General features: G+C 34.8%; 1 protein-coding gene across 1 annotated transcript; it reads left to right on the top strand.

Annotated features, from left to right (window-relative positions):
* Positions 1-26,633, top strand: LOC137398471 (pancreatic lipase-related protein 2-like). The gene is made up of 10 exons (XM_068084591.1): positions 1-71; positions 7,477-7,624; positions 8,880-9,048; positions 10,651-10,882; positions 15,366-15,485; positions 15,896-16,030; positions 19,944-20,183; positions 23,101-23,218; positions 23,513-23,695; positions 26,528-26,633. The coding sequence occupies exons 1-10, from the start codon at positions 26-28 to the stop codon at positions 26,607-26,609; spliced, it is 1,473 nt and encodes a 490-aa protein (XP_067940692.1). The 5' UTR covers positions 1-25; the 3' UTR covers positions 26,610-26,633.
* Positions 26,634-27,579: the final 946 nt, after the last annotated feature.

The raw sequence follows: 27,579 nt of genomic DNA on the forward strand, positions 1-27,579 counted from the left end.
CAAGACTTTCTCGACCGAAAGCAAGATGAGAGGAACGCTCGTGTTTTTAGCTTTAGTTGGTTGTAGTCTGGGTAAGCATACCTTCTGCTAAACCTTTGTCATGTGATTCTTTGGTAGCCAACAGAAAGTTTGCACAGGGTCATCTTGCAGGTTATTTTTGTATGGAATTAAAATGTTACTTGTTATGGCCTAGTGGATATCACCAAATTTCTATTAGAAATCTTTGACATATCAGATGTCTTCTGCAAATGATTAACAAAAAATGCCGAAATACATTAAATTATTATTTAATTGCTGTATGTTGAGGTAAGCATTTTGTGCTGTAAATTTTGTTTGATGAGCAATTTTTTAAAGGAAGGTGTTACAGATTCAATGAAGTTGCTCATGAAGCAGACAATTTTGTGATTATTCTGTTTGTTTTTATAAGGGAGCTTTTGCCAAACTTGGCATTTTACCAATTTTACCATCTGAAAAGCTCATCGAATGTCGTTAATTTTCGAAATTTCAAATTTTCCTAATACTTCTTGAAGCGCGGGTCTTTCTCACCAAAACGAAATTTCATAATTTTGTTTCGCTATGGGTGCTTTTGGATTCCAAAGCATAGAGTCTATTAGACTGAGGTACATAGTGGCCGTTCAAAGTCCAATTGAATACTCGGAGCAATATCATTATATATAAGTAAGTCGTCGACTTACACCCTACGCTACATACGTCCACCCGAACTTACGATCACGTCCGCGGGAAGGTCAGGCGGCTCGGTGCGAGGCGTAGCAAAAGCCGTTCTTCGTTATTTTCCTTAAGCTTTTTCATTAGGGCGAATTTTCTCTGCCACGCGATATCAATAAGTTCTCTCATAATTAAAATTTGACAATTTGTGTACTGATTATATACGTCATTACGAGAATTTAAGTTCAGTGTTATCCGTTATGGGGAAAACGGTTTCACAAACAGATAAATTATAAAATCTGAGTTAAAAGTTTGAAGTGCACTAAAATACATACTAAAACATTCTTCAATTATGTGTTTAATAAACTAAATTCATTTAAGTTATATCAGAATATATAGAGTATACAGAATTGAATTACATGTACGTTCAAATCATCTTACTACCAGCCGGAGTCAACGCGGTCGTAAGTCAACGACTTGCTGCACTATTATGCTGGTAGCCCTATGTGCCTTGAGAGATCATCATGGGTAATTTACTTCAAGACTATTATCCACTTTAGCAAGATGGCTAAGTGGTGCAGTTAATAGCATACCTGCCACAAAGTGAACTGTCCGAGTTCAATTCTTGAGTAAAACGGTGGTTTTTCTTAATGCATTTAGCATGGCTTCAGACTAACATGGCTCTTATCATAGCAATGATTATCCTAGTTATTTTCATGATTTGAGTACATCAATCAGTTTAATCGAATATAAATCTTAGCTATTTATTAATAATTGCAAAATTTTTACCAAAATGTCTTATACTAAAGATGTTAGGAAACAAAACAGTTTAGAATTTATAATTTATAATCTTTGAATACAGCAACTCACCAGTAATGTAATGCACTAGCCAAAACAGTGACATGACAAGGTGATCACAGGTGATTGTTAGCAATTTTATTTTGTTGACACTAGAATTAGGCAGATCATCATGTGTAACCACCGTGTACACTACTATCTTTTGTACTGCAAGGTGGTCTAATGGTGCAGTCAATAGTGTGCTTGGCTGCATATATAAATATCTGGGTTCAATTCCTGTGCAGTGCATTTTTATAACCTTTTGTATGGCTTCAGACAGACGGAGATGGCTATTGTTGCAGTAAATATTAGAAGCAGGCAGATCTGCACCACGACATTGTCTGGTTGAAAAATACAACTTGACTTTCTAATTTTATTCTTTTTATTTTAGGGATTTTCAAACGAATAAACAAACAAATAAACAAAAGAATATAAAAAAGATGAACAAATCAAACAAATTTTTCTAATCCATTAAAATCTAAGAGAATAAACCAAGTCAAAAATTATAAATGCTTTGTTATTGAATATTAATAACAAATTTATTATCAAATATTTAGGTTAGAACTTCCTGTGTGGAAACAAAAAGACAAGTATGTGAATACTGTATAACCCAGCATTTAAGTGTGATTAATTTCTGTCAAATTAAGTTCTTGTTCAATGAATTTATGTATCCTTATATTTTCTGTCTACTCTCAGTAGCCTGTATTAGTAGAAACTGTATTTTGTATAATTTTTGCTCGTAAAAACATCATTTGCATCCTTAATGCCCAAATTATTTTGTGTCTAAAACTTGGGTGATTGTAAAAAGCCACAAGCAAATTTTCATTCAGTTTGTTTAATTAGCTGCCAGTTTCTATAAAGGACATACCCACAAACAAATGTGTGTTTGCATGTGCGAGCGCCCGCATGCACACTGACAGCGTGTGTGAGTGTGTAGACCAATTTCATCTGACCTTCACGTGTTTATAATGCATGCCTTCGCCAGTTAGACAAAAATATTTAGTCTCAAAATTCTACTTGGTTCCCCATGAACCAGCCCCTTGAAAACCCACCTGCAGGCTATCTGATTGGAAATTTAAAATATCCCAGGCAGCGCTGGGCTTACTGATGGTATATATCTAAATGTGACTTAGTCTCCTCACTTTGTAGATTGTTAAAAATTCTTTAAAAACTTGTAGCCAATGCGATTAATAATAGTCAACGAAGCAGTTGGATTCTCCTATTTCTTATCAGTTACAAGTTTTTAATTTTGCTGAATTTTGTCAAGATTTTTGAGAATATTAGAAAAAAATTCATCTCATTGAGCATAAACCTAGCGTCTTTTTGTATTTGACATATGGGGAAAGTTCTTTGTATTTGACATATAGTGAAAGTTCTTTGTATTTGACATATGGGGAAAGTTCTTTGTATTTGACATATAGTGAAAGTTCTTTGTATTTGACATATAGTGAAATTTCTTTGTATTTGACATATAGTGAAAGTTCCTTGTATTTGACATATAGTGAAAGTTCTTTGTATTTGACATATAGTGAAAGTTCTTTGTATTTGACATATAGTGAAATTTCTTTGTATTTGACATATGGGGAAAGTTCTTTGTATTTGACATATGAGGAAAGTTCTTTGTATTTGACATATGAGGAAAATTCTTTGTATTTGTATATGGGGAAAGTTCTTTGTATTTGACATAAGGGGAAAGTTTTTTGTATTTGACATATGAGGAAAGTTCTTTGTACAGTGCACCCTCGAGATACGATGTTAATTCGTTCCAGAGTTGGCATCGTATGGTGAAAAATTCGTATATCGGGGTATAGAGACCATTGTAATTAAACAATGCAAACACCCCCTGGTAAAAATCGTCAATTGTTTTTTATAAAAATGTGTACATATTGACAATTAGCAACAAAATAGTATGTTAACTTTAGTAATTATAGTTACCTGCAGTAACTGTATTGTATTCAGTGTATTTTAATGGTTATGATCTGCAATAAAACGCAAAATTATAATGTGTGTACCAAATGCAGTACGTACGGTAAGGAGTTCTTGCCTTCAAAAGGTACTGTCAGGGTTTGAAGCAATAGATGACCAAAAGTCAAAAGAAATAATAAATTGTGGGATCACCTAATACCACAACTGCTGCAAAACATTGCAGCAAGCACTGTGATGCATCAATAAGCAGACATGAAATATATGGCAATTGCTATGCTGCTGGAAATATCAAGCATGGGAGTTGTCCAACTATCACAGCTGGTGCAATGTGAATATATGGGACATCATTTCGATTGGGAGTTGTCTGATCATTATAATAAAAAGCTTAATGAATGAAAAACAGCATAAAATTGTTACTAAATCACGATTATTATTGATCAACACCACTTAATATGAAAGAGACTAACTAGTTACAACAATTATTAATGGATATTCAGCGAAGCAAACGACTCTACAGAGTATCAGGCAAAAATGGAGGTATATCGCCAATATTACAGGAGCCAGCCACATTAATGACTTGTTGGAGCGAAGAAGCAGCCGGCGTGCACCAGATCAGCAACCAGCCATCAGTGAAAGAATCATTTACAACACTTTATTTAGTATATTTAGTTATAGCTTATAACATCATTATAGTCTAGAAAATGTTGTATTGTAGAGCAGTAGAAAAATATAGCATAATTATTCATTAACTCAGATATTGTATTTTATGAGAAAATATTGACGAAATGGTTGTAAAAAGAATGGCATAATATGATAATAGTTTCTCTTGCTTCATATAAATTAGCTAGCTAGTAGCGTCTTAGAATGAGGATTACTGTAAAATTAATTTTATAATGCTGCCATTGTTAGTTTTTGAGTTATGGCCAGTTTTGTACAATTTGTTACCGGACTTAGAATATTTTTCACTTCTCATTCGCTTGTCGTCATGGAATCCCAACCACAATAAGGAATTTTAGCTCACCGCAAGGAATCTGAACTAGAAATTACACAAAAGCTTACGCAAAGACCGCAAGTAAAACACAACCAACCAATGACATTCGACAATGGCTCAAGGACAAGTATAAAAGAGGGGCAAAATCAAGGGAAGAGCAGGAGAAGCTGGCAGCGAGCCAGACGGCAAAGGGGAGCCGCAGAGGAGAAGCTGGCAGCGAGCCAGACGGCAAAGGGGAGCCGCAAAGAAGAGCCAAGATAGGAGGATTAACATAAGCCCAAGATAGCCAAGGAGCCAGCAGCAATCAGCTCGCCGAGGATAGACTCAACCAACACGATTCACCCAGAAAGAGGTGGCAAGCCAGGAAGCCATAAAGCCCTGAGAGAAGAGAGCTAACTCAGCCGCCCCTGTTTACAGTAAGAGCTACTGCTACACGACTAACAGATACGTACTCGTTTAACCTAGTAAGGCCATAACAAATAGGGCTAAGCATATTGTTATTTTTGCTTGAGCTAGTAAGCCTTGACAGAATAATTGTTATTTTGACCTTTGGAGGAAAATAGAGTTTACAGACACTTAGAAACAAACTACTGGCGTGTTATTGTCAATTATAAGATAATTACCTGCAGAGAGTTGCCTACAAGAGATAGTAGGCCTCATAATCTCAATAATGCTTGATACTTGGGCTCATCGATACAGCAACGCCTTACTGTCAAAACAAATTGCAAGGATATTAGTAGTGCCCATCTCCATTGATTGAGTTGCTATTTCAATTTTTGCTTTATAGCAACGGTCTGATTTTTGTGGGGCAGAAGTGCCACTTTGTCTGCGGTCAAAATTTGTCTTGGGAGAAATTGAACTCAAGGACCAGAGGCTAACCATTACACATAGAACCATAGAACCATTGTAGTATTTCACTCAAAGGAAACTCACAAAAAACAGTACATTTCATATTATTGTATAAATATCAAATTATTATTATTAGCCTACTTTTTATATTCATTATTATAATAAATTTAAAATAAATATAATAAATTAAATTATTTAAAATTTCTCCCTTGACAGTACGCATAACATAAACTTTGAATTCACTTTAGTTTCAATTCACAAAGTTTAGCTTGCTAAACCTACACTTAAAACTAAGTTTTAGTATGTATCAACTTTTTATCACGAAATTTTATCCTTCAGCAGTTCCTATCTTCACTTTCACTATAAACTTTAGCCTATCTGTTTGAAACCTTTTTCACCCTAAATCAATAAGGCCGAGCGATGCTGTTATAGAAAGCGGCCCCTCGCACACTTGACCATTTAATGGCTACCGAAAAGAAAAATAAAATTTTATTTTCTACACAGGACGTACATACCTTTGGAGTAACGTGGCTTTAGCTGGTACATGCAGCGAGTAAAGCAGAGATGAGGCAAAAGCGTATCAATGCTAATTATGGTGCTGTACACTTGAAAATAAATTTAAAACGTAATGAATTGGAATTTTTAGCAGGCTAAAAGAAGTTGTCCATTCCTGTCCAATTCTACCTTTTCTACGAAAAAATTGATGGTGCAATGCAGAAAATTGCTAGCTAGCGCTTGTAAAAGGATCCAGAGAATGTGGTACAGTAGTTTGTCTTGTATGAAATGTGCACAAGAATCAATGTAACCATACATACAAAGTTTGTACGTATTTATACCCTAGGGGGACAGGGTTTTAGCAAGTTCCAGAAAGTAATGTGAATGCGTCAACTATTCTGAGTAGCTAGTTATATGAGTTACATACATACATACGATGAATTGTATTCACGTAGAAGATAACAAGCCCATATGCAAAGACATGGTTAAACAAGAGAATAAAACATAAAATCAAAAGGAAACAAATAAAATATGAAAAACATGCCACACAAGAGATAAATAATATATATTATACATGCATTGTTTTAATGTACCAGTCCACATCAGTAAATTAAACACTTAAAATGTTTCCGCGAATGTGGGGTTTTCTGTATTTTCTACATCCTCGCCTTTACTAAATGGTTGCTCATTTTGAATGCTGATCGCGTGCATGACCTAGCTCATTCAAATCTTCAGTCGGAAGCTCTTTCTTGTGCTTGCTTTAATGGAGTTCTTGTTTTAATAATAATTGCAAATGCTGATTGGTTGCGATCACATTCCTTGACAATGTTGATAATACAGGTCCCTTCTTCTTATTTACGACATCCAACTTTGTTGACATAGAAATCAATTTTCCTTCGTTTTGTAACGTTTGTATCGGTCTCAGATTCCATAGATGACGAATTAAATGTAGATACTTGTAGTTATATACGTATGCTGACTTAAAAGTTTATAGTAAAAGCTATAATAACGCTACAAATGAATATTTGCTCTCGCTCGAGCATTTTACACGAAATTTTCCACGCGGATATGAGAGAAGTCGATCATCGTGTCTCTTCTAAACGTTCTAAGAATGTTTTCGGCAAACTATATTTCAGTGTCCTTTTTATTTCGACGTGTGTTATGAGCACACCGACGGCCAAATTTTAACTTGGGCGAAACTTTTCTCAAATTCGTATGATGAAATAAAATTCGTATAGCGAGGTGAAGATATCACAATGTTTGACTTCGTAAGGTGAAAAAATCGTATATCAGGATAATCGTATCTCGAGGGTGCACTGCATTTGACATATGGGGAAAGTTCTTTGTATTTGTATAAGGAGAAAGTTTTTTGCATTTGACATAAGGGGAAAGTTTTTTGTATTTGACATATGAGGAAAGTTCTTTGTATTTGACATATGGGGAAAGTTCTTTGTATTTGACATAATTATGAGGAAAGTTCTTTGTATTTGACATATGGGGAAAGTTCTTTGTATTTGACATATGGAGAAAGTTCTTTGTATTTGACATATGGAGAAAGTTCTTTGTATTTGACATATGGAAAAAGTTCTTTAAGATTGTTAATATGAGCGCTGTTATTAGCCTGTTTTAAGTCTAGTCAGTGTCTATCAGCAAATTGTTTTAGACGTATATATTAAAGTTTTCAAGTCATTTAATAAGACAGAATTTTGCAGGTTTTCTTGAATCAGTTTTTGACCGAGAGGTTTGTTACCCTCCTCTTGGCTGCTTCAATACTCAGACAGTTCGATCACTGTCACGAGCCATTGTCCTTCTTCCTGATGAACCTGCAAAGATCGGCACTCGCTTTTTTCTCTACACAAGGTGAGTTTCGGAGCTGTTTGCTAGATCATCACTCACTAATCCGTTAGTACTAGCTACCTGTCAGCACTTGCCACCTGTCAGCACTTGCCTACCAAGTACCTTCTAAAAGCTAGTTTATACACTAGATTTTATTTTACGCTGAAACCGGACTGAAAATTACAAAAATGTTCAAGGTAAAAATGTTGCTTTTTGACAAACCCTCATACAAAGATATAAGTATAATTGCAGGGTGATACATAATCAATGAGCTCAGTCTAGGCATGTCTAAATTGTGACAGCTTCTTCAGAAATATTCAGATTGCCCTCAGATTGATATTCAGAAACTGGTGTTTTGCTGTCTGCTTGTACTAACGCTGTCTGAGCTGTCAACAAATACCACTCACGCTTTTACAAGTATTACTAACTCAGCTGCTGGCAATACTTCAATTTTTGCTTTGTAGAAAAAATAAATCTTATTTAACCTAAAAGATGATGGTAACGATGCACAGTTGTATTATTCGGATCGTAAAAATTGCTTGTATAAAAATATTAGCTATTTGAACAAAATTTTTCTAGCAGTTTTGAGAAGGTAACTTTAATACAAACAAAACATTACATTATAAAAAAGAAATTTTCAAAAGCACTCAGGGTGGATGTTTGTGTTGATGAGAATATGGCATTGCAGTAAACAGCCTAGTAAACGGCAGCATAGTAAGTTACTATTCTGTGGTAGAGAAGGCAACTCCACTGTATAATATCTGGATAATGAAGTTTCCATTATCTGGATAATGAAAAATTGATTTGAAACTTTCATGTTTTTAGATTTGTTGCTCAATTTTTCTTTCAATTTGAGTGCAGAAAGTTGCCTCCATTCTCGTCAAAAAAGTTTTTTTAACTTCCACTAGTTTAGAGAATTTAAATTCTTAAGCTTTTTGACAGCTTTTTTGAAAATAGAATGTTTAACATAAAACATTGAAACAAAATATTGATGTTGATGTCTGTTTGAAAGTTTAAAAAATTAGTAGTGGGAGTTTTAAAATCTTCCAGATAGCCTGCCATAAATGATCTTTATTAGCCAATCACAGTTGAAACTGAATTCATTATTACATTACTAAAATGTGCTTTAGGTTGGTTGAACCTAAAACAATTCAGGTCACTGAGATTAATGGTTTGTATTGCTTCAACTTGCTTTCACTCTGCTCTAATTAAGGAGGAATCTAAATTGTAGAAAGTAATGTGGGTTCATGCTGATAGACACCTGCTTTTTCATGTCTAGACTGACACCTGACATCAGTCAAGAGGAAGAGGTAAGTTGGCAAGATTCCAGCCTGCTGCAAAAGTCCCAGTTCAATGCATCACGGCCAACTAAGTTCATAATCCACGGCTTCACCCACGACGCTCACCAACCATGGGTTCAGACTATGAAAGATGAGCTACTTAAGAATGTGAGTAGAAGAGTCTGGCGTCAAATGAAGTTCCGACCAATATAAATTGGTGAAAATTTTGCCGTTAATTGACAATTTCAAACAATCAAGCACTTGCTGTCTGTTGTCAGTGGTAAGAAATTGCAGTTAATAGCCTAAAGCATGTAAAAGAGAGCACCTGCTTCTAGATCTTTTTTCCAGGTTTTTATTACTGAATTGTGTGAGTCACTGAACCATGCAGACAGGCTTTCAACATAGTTCAAAAGCCATCAGTAAAACTAGAAAGCTTTTAATCACAGTCTCAGAAACTGAAATCTCTCTGGCCTAGTTTATTTTGTCATTCAGGATTTCAACATACTATTTGAAAAATTTTCTGAAGCTGTTTTCAGTCGTCTTAAATATAAATAATATACAATTAACCCTTTCGATGCTGTAGATGCATAAATGCGTTTTCTCTGGTCAAGTGCCGTAGAAGCATAATTGCGACTTTCCCTGCAATTGCATAGTAACTTCATTTTATTATTTGTTGACAACATAACCCACGGTCTTTAGGACTTTTATGATTTTGAAAACGTTGTCCAAAAATATCTATGTCAAATTAGCCTAAAATTACGAAGCAATTTTAAATTTGTGTTTGAGAACTACTAACTTAAAAATGAACAATTTTTGTGTAAGCTTTGCTAAGTACCGCGCCAGTCAGAAAACAGATAATTACTTATGTCGATGACGTTATAGCCAATTCAGATTTAGATTTTTGTGATTATACAGATAATTAAAGTAGCAGCAGTGACTCTGATAGCGGTAAAAGTAATAGTTTTGTAAGAGTAAGGAACATTGTGGAGGATCGTCTTAGCTTCGTAGCGATCGCTTCACATAGCTTTATCATCACACAAAGTATAGATACATTGAAGTTTTTGCATAGCAGTGTTGGGTAAAATTTTGACAAAATAAAATATGTTACAAAAAAATGATCTAGATAAAGTTTGAAATTGAAAAAATATTGTATACATATCATGAAGCAATATGGGCAATTTTTGTCCGTGGATGGCACTGAAAGGGTTAAGCATTGTCTCAAAATCTAATTTGTACATGGATGGCACTGAAAGGGTTAAGCATTGTCTCAAAATTAAATATTACCCTTATTTTCATATACATAATAATTATATATACCTTGGCAAAAGGAACAAATTATGTCATTACTGGTAGGTATTTTACATATGCTATAACATGATACTCTACCGATAATTACTAGTATGTATATCATTTAAGTTATAACATGATACTCTACCGATGATTACTAGTATGCATACCATATAAGCTATAACATGATACTCTACCTAGGATTACTAGAATGTATACCATATAAGCTATAACATGATACTCTACCTATGATTACTAGTGTGTATATCATCAAAGCTATAGCGTGATACTCTACCTATTATTACTGGTATGTATATCATTTAAGTTATAACATGATACTCTACCTATAACTATTAGAGTATCTCTCATCAAACTCTGATTTTTCACTCTTTATGATCTATTTCCTATCGTTCCGTGGTTTCTGCATTTTCTTTCTGTGCTCTCTCTTTCCTTACAATCTGTTTACAATTTCTCATCTAACAGGCAGACATGAATGTAATTGGTGTTGACTGGAGAAATGGAGCACGTTTCCCTTACACTCAAGCAACGGCTAATATCAGAGTTGTCGCAGCAGAGCTCGCTGTTCTAATTGAGCAGATGATAAAGGTTTACCCCGTTATGCAACCAGAAGATGTCCACATAATAGGTCACTCGCTAGGAGCTCACTGCGCCAGTGAAGTCGGAACAAGAGTGAAAAGAATTGGTCGTATCTCAGGTAAGACTTAAGCGGCATCTTTTAATAAAATTCTGGACAAGATTCAATTTGCATTACTATTTGGTTGAATGTGTGTTAGTGTTTAGTTACAAAAACCTCTCAGTAAGTCCAGTGATATTAAACTAACTCGCCACATCTGTAGAGCAAAACACAGCAATATCAAACCAGCTGCAAACATCTGTAAAGTAAAACATGATTATATCAAACTAGCTGCCTACATGTCAAAATCTACAAGGCAGACTCATGATGGCTGTCCTCAGTACAGTAAGCATTCCTACAACGTAAATAGTCCGTTCCAGGAACGTTTATGTTATAGGGATTTTACGTTATAGGAACAGTAAAACACAAGTAAATTGCCTAATCTGTTGCGAGATCTTTCCAAACTCACCCCTTTGGGCATAAAAAAACGAAAAACTTGACTTAACTGTTTTAATTTTTAGGCTGTTTCGTAACTGCAGTATTATTAGTTTGTTATGGTCAACCTCACTGGTTTCATAAACGAATATTGCACAAATTTTACAACAAGTTGATGGGGGGCGCACATCTTCGACATTAAATAACAGCGATTCGCTTACGTTTTTTACACTTTTTTACACTTTTTTACGTTGTTTTTTTTTACACGTTTTTTTTAATGTCGAGTGTTTTACTTTTCTAAACAGCAAGTGTAATCTGCAAAGTAGAACTAATAACTATCTTATTTGCCTACAAGAAAGCAAAATAACAAAATATTTTACAAAAAAGTGGTACTACCTATTCGTCGTTTACCTGTATCCAGGTGTCAAGGTATAGGATAAAAGGGAACTCTCTACAATATTTTAACTCGTGACATACAGATTGGTGGATCGACGTTGTAACACCTGCCCCCATCGATGGACTTTGTATTTATCAACAATTGTGTAGCTAAACCTTATTCTCGGTTTTGTTGACACATTTGACGATCTATCATGACGAACTAGATTGTTGCGAATGCGGTTTTTATAGTAGGTATAACGCTATACACGCGTCAGTTTTTTGCAAGTGCAGCAAGATAAATTAAGGTTCAAATAAAATTTGAACATTTGGCTGACTTGGCATTATGCGCTATATAGAATTTTTTACCTAGTAGAAAGCAAAAACTTCCCATAAATTCTCTACATTATCAAGAATTTACGTTATAGGATTATGATATAGGATTATAGGATTATAGGATTATTATATAGGAGCATTTGTAAACGTACGCAATAAAAGGATCTAGCATCAGATAAAAGTTTCATATAGTAATGGTTTACTTTATGAAAATATTTTAGTGGCTGTCAAAATGGAAGTTCATAGCAGATCTTAAGGACAGGTTTTTTAGGTAGTGCATAACAATTGACTTCCTTCTATTTCATTAAGAATTGTCTTCTCTAAGCAAGATAAATCATATATATGTAGCTTACATAGGTAACAGGAGTAGCTTTTCAAAATTGTGTTGTTTTAGCAAGCCATCTTGAGCCCTTTATTAATTTTTAAATAAAAACTAATATCACCATATTTAATTCTTGTTACCTTCCTTTAACACTTTTTTGACAGCTCGTAGCTGGCATCAGGGCTTCTCTGTCTAATTTTATCTACTCTAGGTTTATGTCAAGCTAATTAGGAATTTACAAATTTGTGGAAAATTAAAAAGACGTGAATAAAATCAGCATTACGAAACATTCTGTTTGTGAGTGATCTGTTCATCAGCATTTATGGTGCTTGTTTTTATTGTTTATTTCCATTTAAATTTTTGAAGTCATCCAAGGTAATATTTTTATAACCATTAATAGTTTTAATGATATTGATAACCTTAATCTCACATTTATTGTTACATAATTTGATGACATATAATTTGATTCTGTAATTTTTCATTATATTTAATTTGATGATATATAATTTGCTTCTATCTAACTTCATTATATATAGTTGGATTTTAGTATATAATATTATTATATTGACAAATTATTGACAATATTATATTATCTTTATTATATTATAATAATTATATAATATAATATAAGTTTAGTATATAAAATTTAAGTATATATAATTTAGTTGTTTGACAAACTAACCCATGAAATTAAATTTTGAAAAAGATTTTGATTAGCTTGTTCTGGTTTGTATAGAACTGATAATTGCTAGTTTCATATATGTTCTGGTTTTTTGATAAATACAGAAAAAATTGCTGTACTTCAAATTCTTCCAAGAAGGTTGAACTTTTACCATAACTTTTTATGACAAAGTTCAAGAAAAATAACAAATAGCCCGGTTATGTTATTATGTTGTATATGTTATTACAGACAATATGTTATAGGAAGGTTGTTCTAAGAAAAGTCTCATGTTATCACACAACAGCGGAATATAAAAACCACTCACTTCATGATCTTTTGATTTTTTTGTGACTTTACTGTTATCTTTTTGTTCTTTGGAGGTGAGTAAATGTGTCACTTTCAGGATTGATGACGTTATGATACTTATTTCTGATGTTAAGAAGAGATGAAAATCCAGATTCAGTTGACTGAGTTACATTAAGTCAAACAAGTTTTAATTGGTTGAGCTAAATTTATTTGCAATTTTAAAGAGTCATCGATGTTTCATCATGATTTCCTCATTGACAATTTTTGGCTTTTTAATTATCGGTAGCTGGTCGGCTGCCGATAATCGGAAGTTGATAAAAAGTGTATCCAACGTATTTCAAAACGAAAGCTGATACTACTTTAATATTTCTGATCATTTGTTGTCAAAAAGTGCAGTACCAGTATGTACAAAACATCATGATCTTTCGTAGTTTGGACTCACTGATAGAGTGTGACTAGTTCTAGAAAAAATCTTCATTAACTGTAAAACCTCTAATTGAAAGCCACCTTTGAACCCATCACTCTGACATTTTTTGGTCTTTGTAAACCCATAATAGCAAGTGAAAAAGTGAAAGAGAAAAAGTGAAAAAGTGTTAATGAAAATAAACATTAATAACAATTAATTTTTTTGTTGTTTCAGTACTGGTTGCCATGGTTTTAGCGATGGTGTACCTGAGTGTTAGATCGTCACAATCCTCAGAACTACACTTTGATTTGGAGCCATTAAGGTCTTACTACAATCTATTGTTTTCAAAGTCGTCCATAATGTGCTTTATAATCTGACCTAAAGACTAAAGAGTGTTTTGATGATCGGTAAGAATAGGCCTACTTTTCAAGAACGCCATATGATGCAATAGCAGCCATTGTTGTTACGGCCTTTTGAAATTGTTTTTTTAATTCCGAAAGCTTTACGGTCTTTTTCTGTAAGTTTTAAAAGCAACACCACCAGAATAATTAATAACTATATATATATATAATAGTAATGTATTTTACTGTTCTTATAACGTAAACGTTCTTGGAGCGGATTATTTACATTATAGGAGTTTCTATTATAGTTCCTTGTTTAATTCTGTCTAATACTTCGGCGTAAATGGAAAACGGTTTAACAAGAATGCTGCGGTCAATGGCAGTAATGTCGCTCTACCTGAAAGAGAGGGCAAAATACAGGTGGCATTAACATCGCTTTACCTAAAATAGAGTTAAATTTATCTTCTCAAAATTCTGCCAAGTTGCGCAAAAAATAAAGGGCTACCCTTTATTTGAATTTCATTTCTAATACAATGTTGTTACCCTAAGATACTTCTGTATTTGCCTCATCTAACTTTGGCGTTTTTGCGGAGTCATCCTCTCACGAAAATGTCATGAGCGAAATTAAACTATTATAATGAACGAGCAAAAACGCGGAATTAAATAGCTTTGTTCATTGATAGTCCAAGAAACAAATAGCAGCAAGCGATCAAATTGCATTATCGATCTCATCCACACAATTCTACATGCGGTTTACAATTACAAATTAGTTCCAAATTGAAAAAAATTTTCTTACCGGTGAACCGAACCTGAGGAATCTAATTATTTTTGTTCCACTGCATTTATTTTCACATCACTATATTTTCGCACTCATCAGAGATGCGAAATTAAGTTGCAGCAAAATTTTACTCTGTATGCTACTCACGAAACTAAATACTAGCGAAATATAAGTGTCCTAGGGTATAGGAGAAGGGTTAAAAATACAGAGCCATTGTGTTCAAATAGAGGTTTTACGGTAATCTTATTTGAGACAAAAAATACACTTTCTTAATTTTAAAGATTGATTCTTTTACCTCTGCAAACAGCAGCCTGCATCCATTACGGGTGCGGGCGCCCCTAACGAAGAGAACAGATGTAAGGAGACACCCGTAAAAATAATGAGTGATGATGTTAGATGATTGGTTGATGTTATCAATTGACTACTTCGTGAGACTAACTTAGCAATAAAATTCAGATTACCTTCTGTAACATCACACTTCAGGCTCAAATAAATACTGTCAAAGCTGAAAAATCATGTCAATAACCTTAAAAGCAAGTCAGTTATAACTAAACAAGTCAATCAATGTTGCACATTGGTCACTCTATACCTCAATTATTTTTAGGCCTTGACCCAGCTGAATTGTACTTTGAGGGAGGAAAAGAAGTGACACGGCTTGAGCCAAGAGATGCAGAGTTTGTAGACGTTATCCACTCTGATGGTAGTGCTTTCCTCAGCTCTCTAGGTAAGTAGTAGACAACTCTCACATAACTTTTTTCAGCTTTTTAGGTCAGTGGTAGACAACTCTCACATAGCTTTCCTCAGCTCTTTAGGTCAGTGGTAGACAACTCTTATGCATCTTTCCTCAGCTCTAGCTGATTGGTAGACAACTTTCATGATTTTTTTCAGTTCCATTGTGAGTTTCATTCAACTCTCTCCCACAGCAATCTAGGTAACTACATGCAGTAAACTATGCCCAGATGTCATTGAACATATAATATATAATCTATTTATTTTGATAAATGATTTTATTCAAAAGAATAAAGTTAGTCTGTGAGTAACTAGAGACAAACCTTGAATAACTACCTAATAATAGAGAAAACTGGTTTATTCTATGACTCTGATCAGCCTTCAGAATATAAGTTTTCTCTGTAGGTCTGGGATATCGAGCCTCCACTGGTCATGTGGACTTCTTTCCAAATGGAGGTGGAGACCAGCCAGGCTGTGCTGCTTCGGCTGTTTCTAAAATTACATCATCAGCGGTGAATGCCGTCACCAAAGGAGGAAACGGTAAGTTGGCAACAGTGAGGTCAAAATGTTAAACCTTGACTAATAAGTATAATAGAAAATGCTGACATCAGAAGGCAGGTGATTATTCTTTTGTTATTAGAATAAGTAGATAGGCTGACAGACTCTGATTGCTCTAGCCAGATGAAGCAGATGAGCTAGATGAGGCCTAAGCTACCTTAGTGTCACCTTGGTAGTGTAGGCCGCCGATGGTACCTTAGTTGGCTGGTTATTTCTTTCAAGTTGTCTTTCCTTTTTTCACTAGTTTGGAGACTAAAGAAGCTGAGAGGTCAAACTGTACATACATGTATATGTACCCGTGTTTACTGTTCCAACTCAGTTAATAGCCCTAAAATCTATTCATAGCTACGATCCATTCATAGAGTTAAAGTTACCTCTATTCAACATAGTTTCAACAAACCAAATTAGTAAAAGAATGGGAAATAAAACGTTTGCCAATAAGTTTTGAGTTAATACAAGAAGTGTGATGTATACACGGTATAGGGATTTCACATTGTAAGAACTGCAAAATACATGTAATTCCATTCCAAGATCGCCTCAAGGTCACCCCTTTAGCCATTCAAACATGAAAAATCTAAACATAACTTTTTAATTTAATGACTGTACAATAACTGTGGTATTATTGGTTTGTATAGAGAACTTTTCTCTTTATCTGATCACTTTTACTTGGTATAGGATTCATGAATACAGTAATGCTACGTTAAGGGGCGCGCGTACCTTTAATGTTAATTTAAATCGACTTTTTTCACTCTTTTGCTAGACATGCGTGTGTTCGATTAAAACAATTCTGCGAGTTATCCTGTAAGCTAGTCTTTATTGCAAAGCATACAATTGATGATGACATACAAAGATCACAGAAACACACATGACTAACTAGCTAGGTGCTGTATTGGCATCTGACATTAACTAATGCTTTAAGGAGTGAACCCGGTAGGTGATTTTATGGTGTGTGTCATGATGAGCAAGGGGATATCGCTGGCGAGTGCCTAAACGCACTTTGACGATTCACTAGCGAGCGATAACGGCGGGCACGCTCCTAAACAGCCAATAAAATGCTGTATCATCAATTACTTTGGTGTACAGCGGTGATAATAATAATTGGACCGCCTGGTAATTACATAATAATCTTTTTCATTTATGGTATAAACTCCTTTTCCCTGTAATCTCAGACCATACATATTATACATATTTGAAAAGCAAATTTTCTAAACATTCTCTCTACCACCAAAGGTGCTCTCTAGTAATAAAATATGTTTAATGGGCACCCATTATATCTTATCAGGTCAGTCTAGGCTTATGGTGTCATACCAAATACTAGGATGCTAGAAATCCCCCAAAATTAACTTTAAAACACTACCAATTAACTTCAATAGAGCTATGTCCTAAAATTATGTCACACTTGGTTGTGTTTTCCACAAATTATAATAAATTTGTTTTGGATTTTTGTACCGCTTTGTGCTAAAAATGGCATATTGTACAAAAATCAAACTAATAAATCAAATATCAGTTAGTTTTACATGATATTCTCATCCAGTACATTCTGAGCTTTCCATTGATGTACATATTGTCATAATTCACATAATACCAACGAAACAATATATGAATTAATAACAAAAAATGTGTTTATTTTAAGTGGTCCCATAATTTCAATCACAACTGTAGTTAATAAATTTAAGTAAATATGGCGCCTTCTAGACAATGACGTAAATAACTTCTGTTTTTGTTAGATCTATCTCACTTTCACGAATCGCACTTTACAACATGACATAAGAAAAAATGATTATTCTACTTTTAGTGATGAGATTTAACAATTTTTATACATAGTTTAGTTTATAGCAGTTTTTAATTGTAATATAATAAACATTTACAATTTTCAAGTGGTCAACCATTGCAACGATTGACTCCCAAATGTCGGTTTTCAGCTGAGGATTTTTGTAATTCTTGTGAGTTGTGTCTTGCAGGACTTGGTGTGCTCTTATTAAATATCTGAACAACTCAGTGTTCATTTTGACGATGTTCCAATTGTAACAAAATAGCAAAGTTGCTGCCGTATGTTAGTAAACATTAACACATAAAAATTAGCAGCATAGCATTGCATTCTGAAAAAAAACCACCAATCAAAATGCACCTCGCATGTGATAAAGTTCGGGTTGAGCAAGTCTAGCATTATCGTTTAGCATCAACTCGCTGAGCGAGTTCCAGCGCAGATAGACACCACACGGTGTGATACCGCGCTACATATTGCCTAGGTGTTTGCGCCTAAAGGTACAATCATGTGTCAAAAGGTCGCAGTCTTCACCAGTAGGGTATTGAACCTACTAGTGAAAAGTGACAATACAATAAAATGGCAACACTAAAGTCATGAGTAGAAACAGTGATACAATGTAAATACATGTACATGTCAGGAGGCCTCCTTCATATGGTAGAAACTTTGGCGATATTCTTCGGGTGGAAAATTATTTACTTGAAAATCATAAAGACAATACCTACAATCAAAATATTAATTATTTTAGGCCGCATTTCCAGTTCTTTGCTACATAATAATGAGAAAGCTTATGAGTTATGAAGGAAATTAGTGACATCGATTCATATGTATATAATATATATAATATACATATATATTATATAATATACGATATGATATATATTATATATATTACTATATAATATGTTTTATTATATATATTATAATATATGGTATAATATAAAAAATATATAGTGTTATATATATTATAATATATAATATGATATAATATGTATTATTATATGTAATATATTATAATAGATAATATAATATATATTATTATATATAATAGACATATTTATTATATAATATATAATAATATATATCATAATATATGATATATAGTATTATATAATATATAATATAATATTATATATAATATTATATATTATAATATATAATATAATATTATATATAATATATAATATTATATATAATGCAAATACTGTCTATTAGAACTTTATTAATACTAATAATGCAACTACTAACAATTCTATGACTTAGCATTGTCTAGGTTATACGTAGGAGTACTATTGTTGGGCACATCCTCTAAAAAATACAGAGAAACCCTTTCATAAATCGTCTCCAGAGTCTCTCAGCTTGGCTTCATAGTAGTTAGTGTTTCAACTCTGTACTACTGTTATGGAGATAATACCAGAGCAGATATTTATTGCTTCTTTTGTTGTTTTCCGAAAATGTAATCTAATTTGTACTTTGCCCAGGCTTTTATGCATCAACCACAGTACTTGCTATATTGTTACAAAAAATTGTTGATATCACAGGGATCTCTAAAATGTTGATAGTGTATTATTTCGGTTTGTTGAAGACAAATGCTGTTACCGTAAAACCTCTAATTGAACGCCATGGCGTTCAATCAGAGGCATTACATTTTTTAACTCTTCTTCTATAGTGGCAGTGGCCAGTATTTCTATGGTTTTGGTTTCAGAATATTAACGAAAAAAAACGAAAGCTTCAGAGTTGGACAACGATAGAATTAATTGTTATTGTCATAAATGATTCATTATTAATACGATTTTATGGAAACTTTTCTACTGATCACTTGCTATTATAGATTCGTAAGGATCAAAGAATGTCATAGTAATGGTCAAATAAGGTGGCATTCAATTAAAAAGTGGCGCTCTATTTTTCATCTCTTCTCCCATAGTAGCAGTCAATTAGAGGAGGCATTCAATTAGAGGTGGCATTCAAGTAGAGGTTTTACAGTAAATTCAAATAGCTTTATTGTTTAGTAAAGTTTATATTGCTCAATGATTATTGCTGCCATTTGTAGATAACTCTATGACTTTTTGTGTGTTAATTGGGCAACTCCTATAAATAAATTAGTAAGTTTTCTATTTTGGTGATTTGCAGCTTTGACAGAAACATTCGCATGCAGTCATACTAGAGCTGTCACCTATTTTACTGAGTCTATCAACTCAAAGTGCCCATTCGTCGCCTATCCTTGCACGTCTTATGATGACTTCAAGGCTGCCAAATGTCTCGACTGCTCTGTTGACAAGTGCTCCACTATGGGATACCATGCTGACGAATCACCTTCCAGAGGGAACTTTTATCTCATGACCAATCAGAAGGGACTCTCTCCTCAGTGCAGTGAGTATAGCCAATCCTGGGGCAGTAGACATATACAATTGTGTAGCCTGTCATGGCTTAGTACGCAAATCTATTGTCAATTATGGTGTAGCATACAATCATGTAACCAATTATGGCGTAGTATATAAATTTGCATCCAATTTTAGGGTAGTATACAATCATGTAACCAATTATGGTTTAATATACAAGTTCTCTCTGTTTATAGCAATGAGTAGAGCCAATCACAGCATAGAATACAATCAGGTAGCCAATTACAGTGTAGCATTCAAACTCATCGCTATTTATGGTGTAGTAGACTAGCTCCTTTTTTACAGTACGGAGAGTGTAGCCAAATATTGTATAGTATACAATCGTGTAACCAATTACGGTGTAGTGTACAACCAAGTAGCTGTATATATACTTCTGATTTCTTGGCCCAGCGACGATAGCCAATCATGGTGTAGTATATAATCATATCGTCAATCACGGTGTAGTATATAATCATATAGCCAATCATGGTGTAGTATATAATCATATAGCCAATCATGGTGGAGTATGTAATCATATAGCCAATCATGGGGCAGTATATTATCTTATAAGCAATCATGGGGCAGTATACAATTATTTAGCCAATCACGGTGTAGTATATAATTATATAGCCAATCATAATGTACTAGTAAATGTGCTCTCTTCTCAGCGCAGTGGGAGAAGATTGTCGTGCAAAAAACTTTTTTTCAATATGCTTTCAGTAACCAGGACAATCCCTTTAAACATGACATATCTTGCGTACCTGTTTACCTTCTCTCCAAGTCTCTCTTCCACCGCTCCCCCTCTTTCGTACAGCGAGTTTAAACCATTATAGGATTGTAAACTTGTTTACTTCACAATGGTAAAAATCTGTGAAAAACGTTTAAGAAAATTAAGGAATATTTATTCTGCTGGTAATAGAATTGAAGTTTATTGCACCAATTCACTTAGCTTTTATCTTGAAAAGCGATTGGTTGTTCACTACATGGGTTAACCAGAGGCACAAACAAAAACTGAAGTTTCGGTAGAGAACAGGGATGTGCATACAATTAATAATTGATACGCTTCTGGAAGCATTTGAACGTCATTATCAGGGAGAGGTTTAGGCTGCACTCTGCTCCTGGATGCACGCTGGCTGGTATAGGAATTGGCAACTCTGGATGAGGGATAAATTTATAAATAGAAAGGTTAAAGGTTATTGCTATCATCATCAGCAATCTCAAGCTCAAAACAGTCTCAAATGAAGACTAGCTATTATCTGGAACTAAAACAGGCCACAAATTTTCCACTCTGATACAGTTGAACCTCAACTTACATGTGTGGCTACATCTAAATAAAAATATGTCAACATGTGAGATAAATTTTATTAAGAGTCATTACAACATTATATTTATTTCTGTTGATGGCAGTATTAGTTAATCTGGTGTATAGGGCTCCATCATGTCAATGGTAGTAGATCACAAAATCCTAAACTTAAAACTGACTGCAAGCTTGGTACAGAATAAACAACTCGCCTGCGTTAACCTAATATTTCAGTAGGCTTTACAGATCAGTAAGCTCCACCCATAAATTCGTAAGCTCCACTCACTGATGCGTAAGCTCTACCCACAAACTTGTAAGCTCCACTCACTGATCAGTAAGCTCTACCCACAAACTTGCAAGCTCCACCCACTGATCAGTAAACCCGACCCATAAATAGGAGAGCTCCACCCACAGATCAGTAAACTCCCCTCGCTGATCCGTAAGCTCTGCGCACCAATCAGTAAACTCCATCCACAGATCAGTAGGCTCCACTCACTGACCAGTAAGCTCTGCGCACTAATCAGTAAGCTCCGCCCACAGATTAGCTCCACCCATGCATTTTCAAGCTCCACCCATGCATTTTCAAGCTCCGCTTACCGGGTACTAAGCCCTACCTAACTGTAATAATACATCAACAAGCTCCTGTCGTACATCTCTAAGCTCCACCCACACATAAGAAAGCTCTTGAAACTTATCATTATCTCTCTTTATTCTTTAAAGGCTTCTAACACCTGTGGGGCGTGTCAAATATACAAAATTCTCAATTTACTATGAGCATACAAAGTTTGAATATATTGGCAACAAAATGAGAGCCATCTTGTTCCAAAAACATAAAAGCCGCTCCAGAAGATAGATTGCGTTGGGACCGTAAAAAAAATAGTGGAGAGATGGCCAAGCATTGAATTTAGAATGACCATGAACTTGCATTGGTACTCTATGGCAGATTTCGGATCATTGGGCATACCCTACAAGAAAATTCAAGATAAAATATCAAAAAATATCTACCGTGGAACTGGTTTAGACAAAAGGCATCACTTTGATCAAAATGGCACAAAACAAAAGCAACCTCGATCTTCTATTTGTAAACAGTTGTTTAATGTTGTGTATAAAAGAATTGGAGTTATCCCTGCATGCCAATTCAGGGATATATTACCATAGTTATTACTCTATCCGTGCGCAATAATGACTCAAAGCATTTGTAGCATATGCAAAATATGTTTGTTATAAAGCAGTCTTTCAGTTAGTCTGAAACTCCCAAAATATAAAGATTTCAGGCTACGGCTTTTAACAAAGAATCACCACCCATGCGCTCCTCCGCCATCAACAGACCCTCCAACCCAGTTATTGTGTAACATTGTGCCTGATGTCAAGGCAAAAATCATAAATATTTTCCAAAAAGTGACAGATGTGAGGTTGGAATCCCAACTTCTCACACATACATAATTTGTTTCCAACTACTCATAGGGAACCCAAAAGCTCCCAAGTAGTCTACTCGTCTGGAGACTGCTGCATATTAATGCCAGTCTATTGATGTGCCAAAGTCTATGAACAAAGATTATGTTTAACTCTGCTAAGAAATAAAATAGCAACTGAACTTTGTGTTACACAGGTTACCACTACAGAGTGACGGTGAAGGCCGGTCTTATGAAGGACCAGGGCTATGGCAAGGTCAATGTCACGCTTCTCGACAAGGAAAACCAGAGTTTTGGTCCAATCAGCATGACAGAGTAAGTTGGTGCAGCAGGAATAGTCAAACACGCCTCACTACAGCTTGTGTAGTACAAACACGGCTCACCACAACTTACTTAGTACAAACACAACTCACCACAACTTGTGTAGTCAAACACGACTCACCACAACCTGTTTAGTCAAACGCAACTCACCACAACTTGTGTAGTACAAACACGACTCGCCATAACTTGGGTAGTACAAACACAATCACCACAACTTGTGTAGGACATAGCTTATATGTGAGCATATACAAGGTAGTACATAGCTGATATGTGAGTGTATACTTATAGTGATGATGGCTACTTGAGTGCAAACACAGAGCTAACTCGACTGATTGTTGCCCCGTCAACCTTTGGAGAGATCGAGTCAGTCAAAGTGACGTACGAGAAGAGCTCATGTCTGACCTGTTTCCTCTACACAGACTTTTTCCAACTACAGAGTGTTCGTCTGACTGAAGGAGAATCACAGAAACAGTAAGCAGCTACTATTAACAAACTAGCCTTAAACAAATAAATCCTACACAGGGCGGTGTCGGGCGTGCGGATAATACGAAATAGGAAGATTTCAAGTTGTCCTAGCTACAGTCAAACCAAAGTTTCTGTGAAACTTACCATGTAAATTCTTTTACATAGATGTATGTAGAAACTTGAGCAATGTTCGTTTCTACCTGTGAAGTAATTCTCAGCATGCACAACTAAAACATTTTCAAACAGTGTGTTGTAAACAAAAAAGCTGAATGCAGTCTTTACTATAAGAAAAATGTGTCTGTCTAAAGTGAAAGTTGGAGGAAAAAAGGTTTGCCTCGCACAGGATTTGAACTCATGCCATCTGGCTTGCCAGCCCAACCGTCTTACACATGGACTAATCGAGTGCCTTTCAGTGTAGCAAAATGGTTGTGCGCAATCTTACATTCTTGATCACTTACGGCCCACCAGATTTCAGGGCACTACTGTAGTTTAAAAAAATCTAAAAACAAGTTTCAACGTATCAGAATGAAAATTCAAAAAATTCTAAAGCTGAGGAATTTCAGGTTCTCATGAATGGTTCCTGCTTTTGGATTCTCATAACAAAGTTATAAAGCTTTTTTCTGAGTTAAAACTTTAAAATTAAAAAATTTGTATATGTTTGTAATATTATATCATTTTCTGGCTGTACGGGCGCCTTCAAAAAATTATATGGCTAACTAATGGCTTTGCAGATTAGAATTGTAAGGAGCAGTAAATTCCAAATTAAGTTACTGCCTTATGAGGTTTGATATACAAGCTGTTTGTTGAAGCGCTGTAGATACATGACATACATACTAATATAGAGGTCAACTACCTGTATAAATATCAGCCGCCATTTACTTAAATTTGAAACTTCAAATAATATAAATAGTCTATTTTTCATCGTCGTAATAGTAGATTAACGTACCACACTGACAAATATAATAAGCTGCAAGTTATATCACTTAGATGTGAATATCTAAAGAGCTCTGATACTGGTAAATTACTTTATCTTTTACTTGAGCACTCTACCTCATATAGTTGGCGAGCAATTTATACGTATATGATTTTGATAGCAAATTTCAATTGGAATGGTAATATTCGTTATGACAATCTACATATATATACATATATATATATATTTCTCCAAGTTTATGTGTGTGTTTTTTGTGTAGGCCTATGTCCAGCTATAGTATTAAATCTTAGAATGAAGAATCCGTAACGAGGAAGATTAGATCTCAGACCTTCGTGCTGGCTAGTCCAATCCATTACCAATTAAGCAACACGAGCTTGATGGATCCATTAGTCAATGTATGTCGTTATATTGGCAAATATACTACCGTTTTCTGTAATGGAGCAACATCAGGGAGAGCGGCAGCGGAATTTTATGCGTGCTCAATCCTGAGAGCAAGTAGTTAGCTCTTATTAGTAAGCTTATTCAAATTAGCCATTGGCAATGTGCCAGGCTAATGGCAATAGGCAGGCAACTACATTCCCTGTCATTGTTTATATGCTGATTTTTCATACCCGTGCAACGCCGGGCATTCCGCTAGGCTTCAGTAACATAAGATACGGTCCGTCTGTCTGGCTGAAGCCACTCTAGGCCATGGTTGAATGCTGGAAAAAAATTGCATCTCATGGGATCCAACCTTGCAAATTTGGCTGGGTAGTTCGGCCTGCTATTACCATCACCAATCATTCTTTTTCAAATGTTTATGAGTTCTTGACATTTACGTACTCTCTGTGGTTTATTGACACATCTGATGATTTCTCACGGCACTCGAGACAGCCAGGGTACTAGTTTGTCTGAAGGCAAGCTTAAATGCTAAAAAAATACTGCAACTTACAGGGTTCAAACACGCAACATTTTTCTTATTAGACCGACACTGCCAACCACCTCCCCAATCAACCGACATTCACACTCTCCGACATATACCTTAAAACCCCTATTTGAGGGCCACATTTATCCAAACGCTACCTCTAATAGAATGCCACTATAACGGAAGGGTTAGAATGTACAGAGTCATAGCACTCAAATATCGGTTTTACGGTAGTTATTACGCCTTACGATCGCTCATGGCTTTCCGCACTGCCAGGGTACAAATTATTACAACAAATAACTGGTTAGACATGCAGTCTTTCTATTTACCAGTGTTATATTATGAAATAAAATTTCTGTATTTAAATTTTTTCCAGGTATTAATAAGCAGTAGGTGCATTTAGGCCTATTTTTTGTAATAACATGATTTATCAAGTGGCACACAAGATTTGTTGAGCTCTAATACTTTGGTTAGAGGCAGCACATCAAGCTCCTAATTTCAAATCTTCGTTATAGTATAACAGAGTGCAAAAGCAGCCATAAGAGTAACATTATTACCACTAATGTGTTACAAGAAATCTACATAACGCTTATTTTTCAGGGTTTAAAATTATGTGATCAACCAGACGACACAAAATATGTAGATCGGCATCTTGCTCAGTTCTCACTTTTCGATTCAAGTCATTGTTACAATCGAAAGTTTAAAAGTCCTGCGAAAACTGTACAGAATACTAGACACCATCTATAAAGATAACAAAATTATCACTAGTACAATTAAATAAATATATTTTAAGAACATCTACATGTATTTTTAATCGATATCTGATAAAAACGTTTCTAACATTCACCAAAAGTTCTGTGCGTGTCCAAGGACAGGCAACTTCTGAAGCCCTCATTCCTTTTTACAGCAATACTGGTTTATCACTAGTGCAGCCAAGTTTTAGAGGCTTTAAATAGTCTTTAGAAATGAAGTCATGACATGACAACTATTTTTTTTGCAGGTCTGTGTTCTGTGGAAAGAACCAAAGTATAGCAAAAGACCAATTCAGGGTCATTCCTAAAGACACTCTGCAAGGCTGTTAAAGAATTCCATTGCTGTAAACCTGCTCAACCTTGACATTTTAGTTTGTTTCTAAATGCAGTCAGGTTCTTTCTCACTCGGCACACATTCAATATCTTCATTAATTTGAATTTTGAATAAATGAGAAGATAACCCTCAATTGTCTTTTGAGTAGGTATTCACACCACATATAACAACAACCTGGGCAAATAGTTTAGGCCTCCCTCTATGACAGTTTTACAACATAAATAATGCATCATCGCTGTATCAATAAGTGATATTTTATCTCGCATAGGGGTACGCCTTGGGAACCCAAAAGCATTCTTATAATACCATGGCAAGTTCATGGTCAACGGATATTCATTGTTTGCATGCCTCTCCACTATCTTTCCACGGTTTGAACACAATCCATCTTTCGCACGATTATCATGTTTTAGTAACAGCATGGCTCTCACCTTATTGCCAGTATGTTTGTACCTTGCCCATAGTAAATAGTGCATTTTATATATTTCACATGTTCCACAGGTGTTAGAGGCCTTCAAGGGAAATCCACTGAGCTAAGCGGAAATTTCTACTGTCGTTATCTGTGAAAAAAAGATCTTAAAGCAATCCAGCAATTTCCAAAATTTTAACTTTTGTGAATGATCTGAGGTTTGCATTCAAAAATATGCCTAGTAACCTTTGCTACACCATTATTCACTTTTCAAGTATAAACAATAAAAAAATCACAAATTTCAATTTAATGTTTGTAAACTTGATACTAAAAAGTGCAGAAAATCAAAGAGTTGTTGAAATAACCTTGGAATTAAAATGTATTTTTTATTTAAAATCCAAATCTAAAATACATCAACAAATCTGTAAAATGAGATCGACAGTTTATTCGCCTTGAGATGGTACATCGCCACAACTATCAACTAAAATTTATAAAGTTCGTCTTCTTTGCGGTTGGTTTTGACAGAACCATATCATTTTTTTCAAAGGAGGGATGACTTA

Source organism: Watersipora subatra, chromosome 6 (genome assembly GCF_963576615.1).
Source record: "Watersipora subatra chromosome 6, tzWatSuba1.1, whole genome shotgun sequence".
NCBI lineage: Eukaryota > Metazoa > Bryozoa > Gymnolaemata > Cheilostomatida > Watersiporidae > Watersipora > Watersipora subatra.

Coding starts and splice junctions, on each gene's coding strand:
- LOC137398471 (XM_068084591.1), top strand. CDS start 26: ATGAGAGGAACGCTCGTGTTTTTAGCTTTAGTTGGTTGTAGTCTGG. Junction 16,031..19,943: donor CGTCACCAAAGGAGGAAACG/GTAAGTTGGCAA, acceptor GGTGATTTGCAG/CTTTGACAGAAACATTCGCA. Junction 20,184..23,100: donor GGGACTCTCTCCTCAGTGCA/GTGAGTATAGCC, acceptor TGTGTTACACAG/GTTACCACTACAGAGTGACG.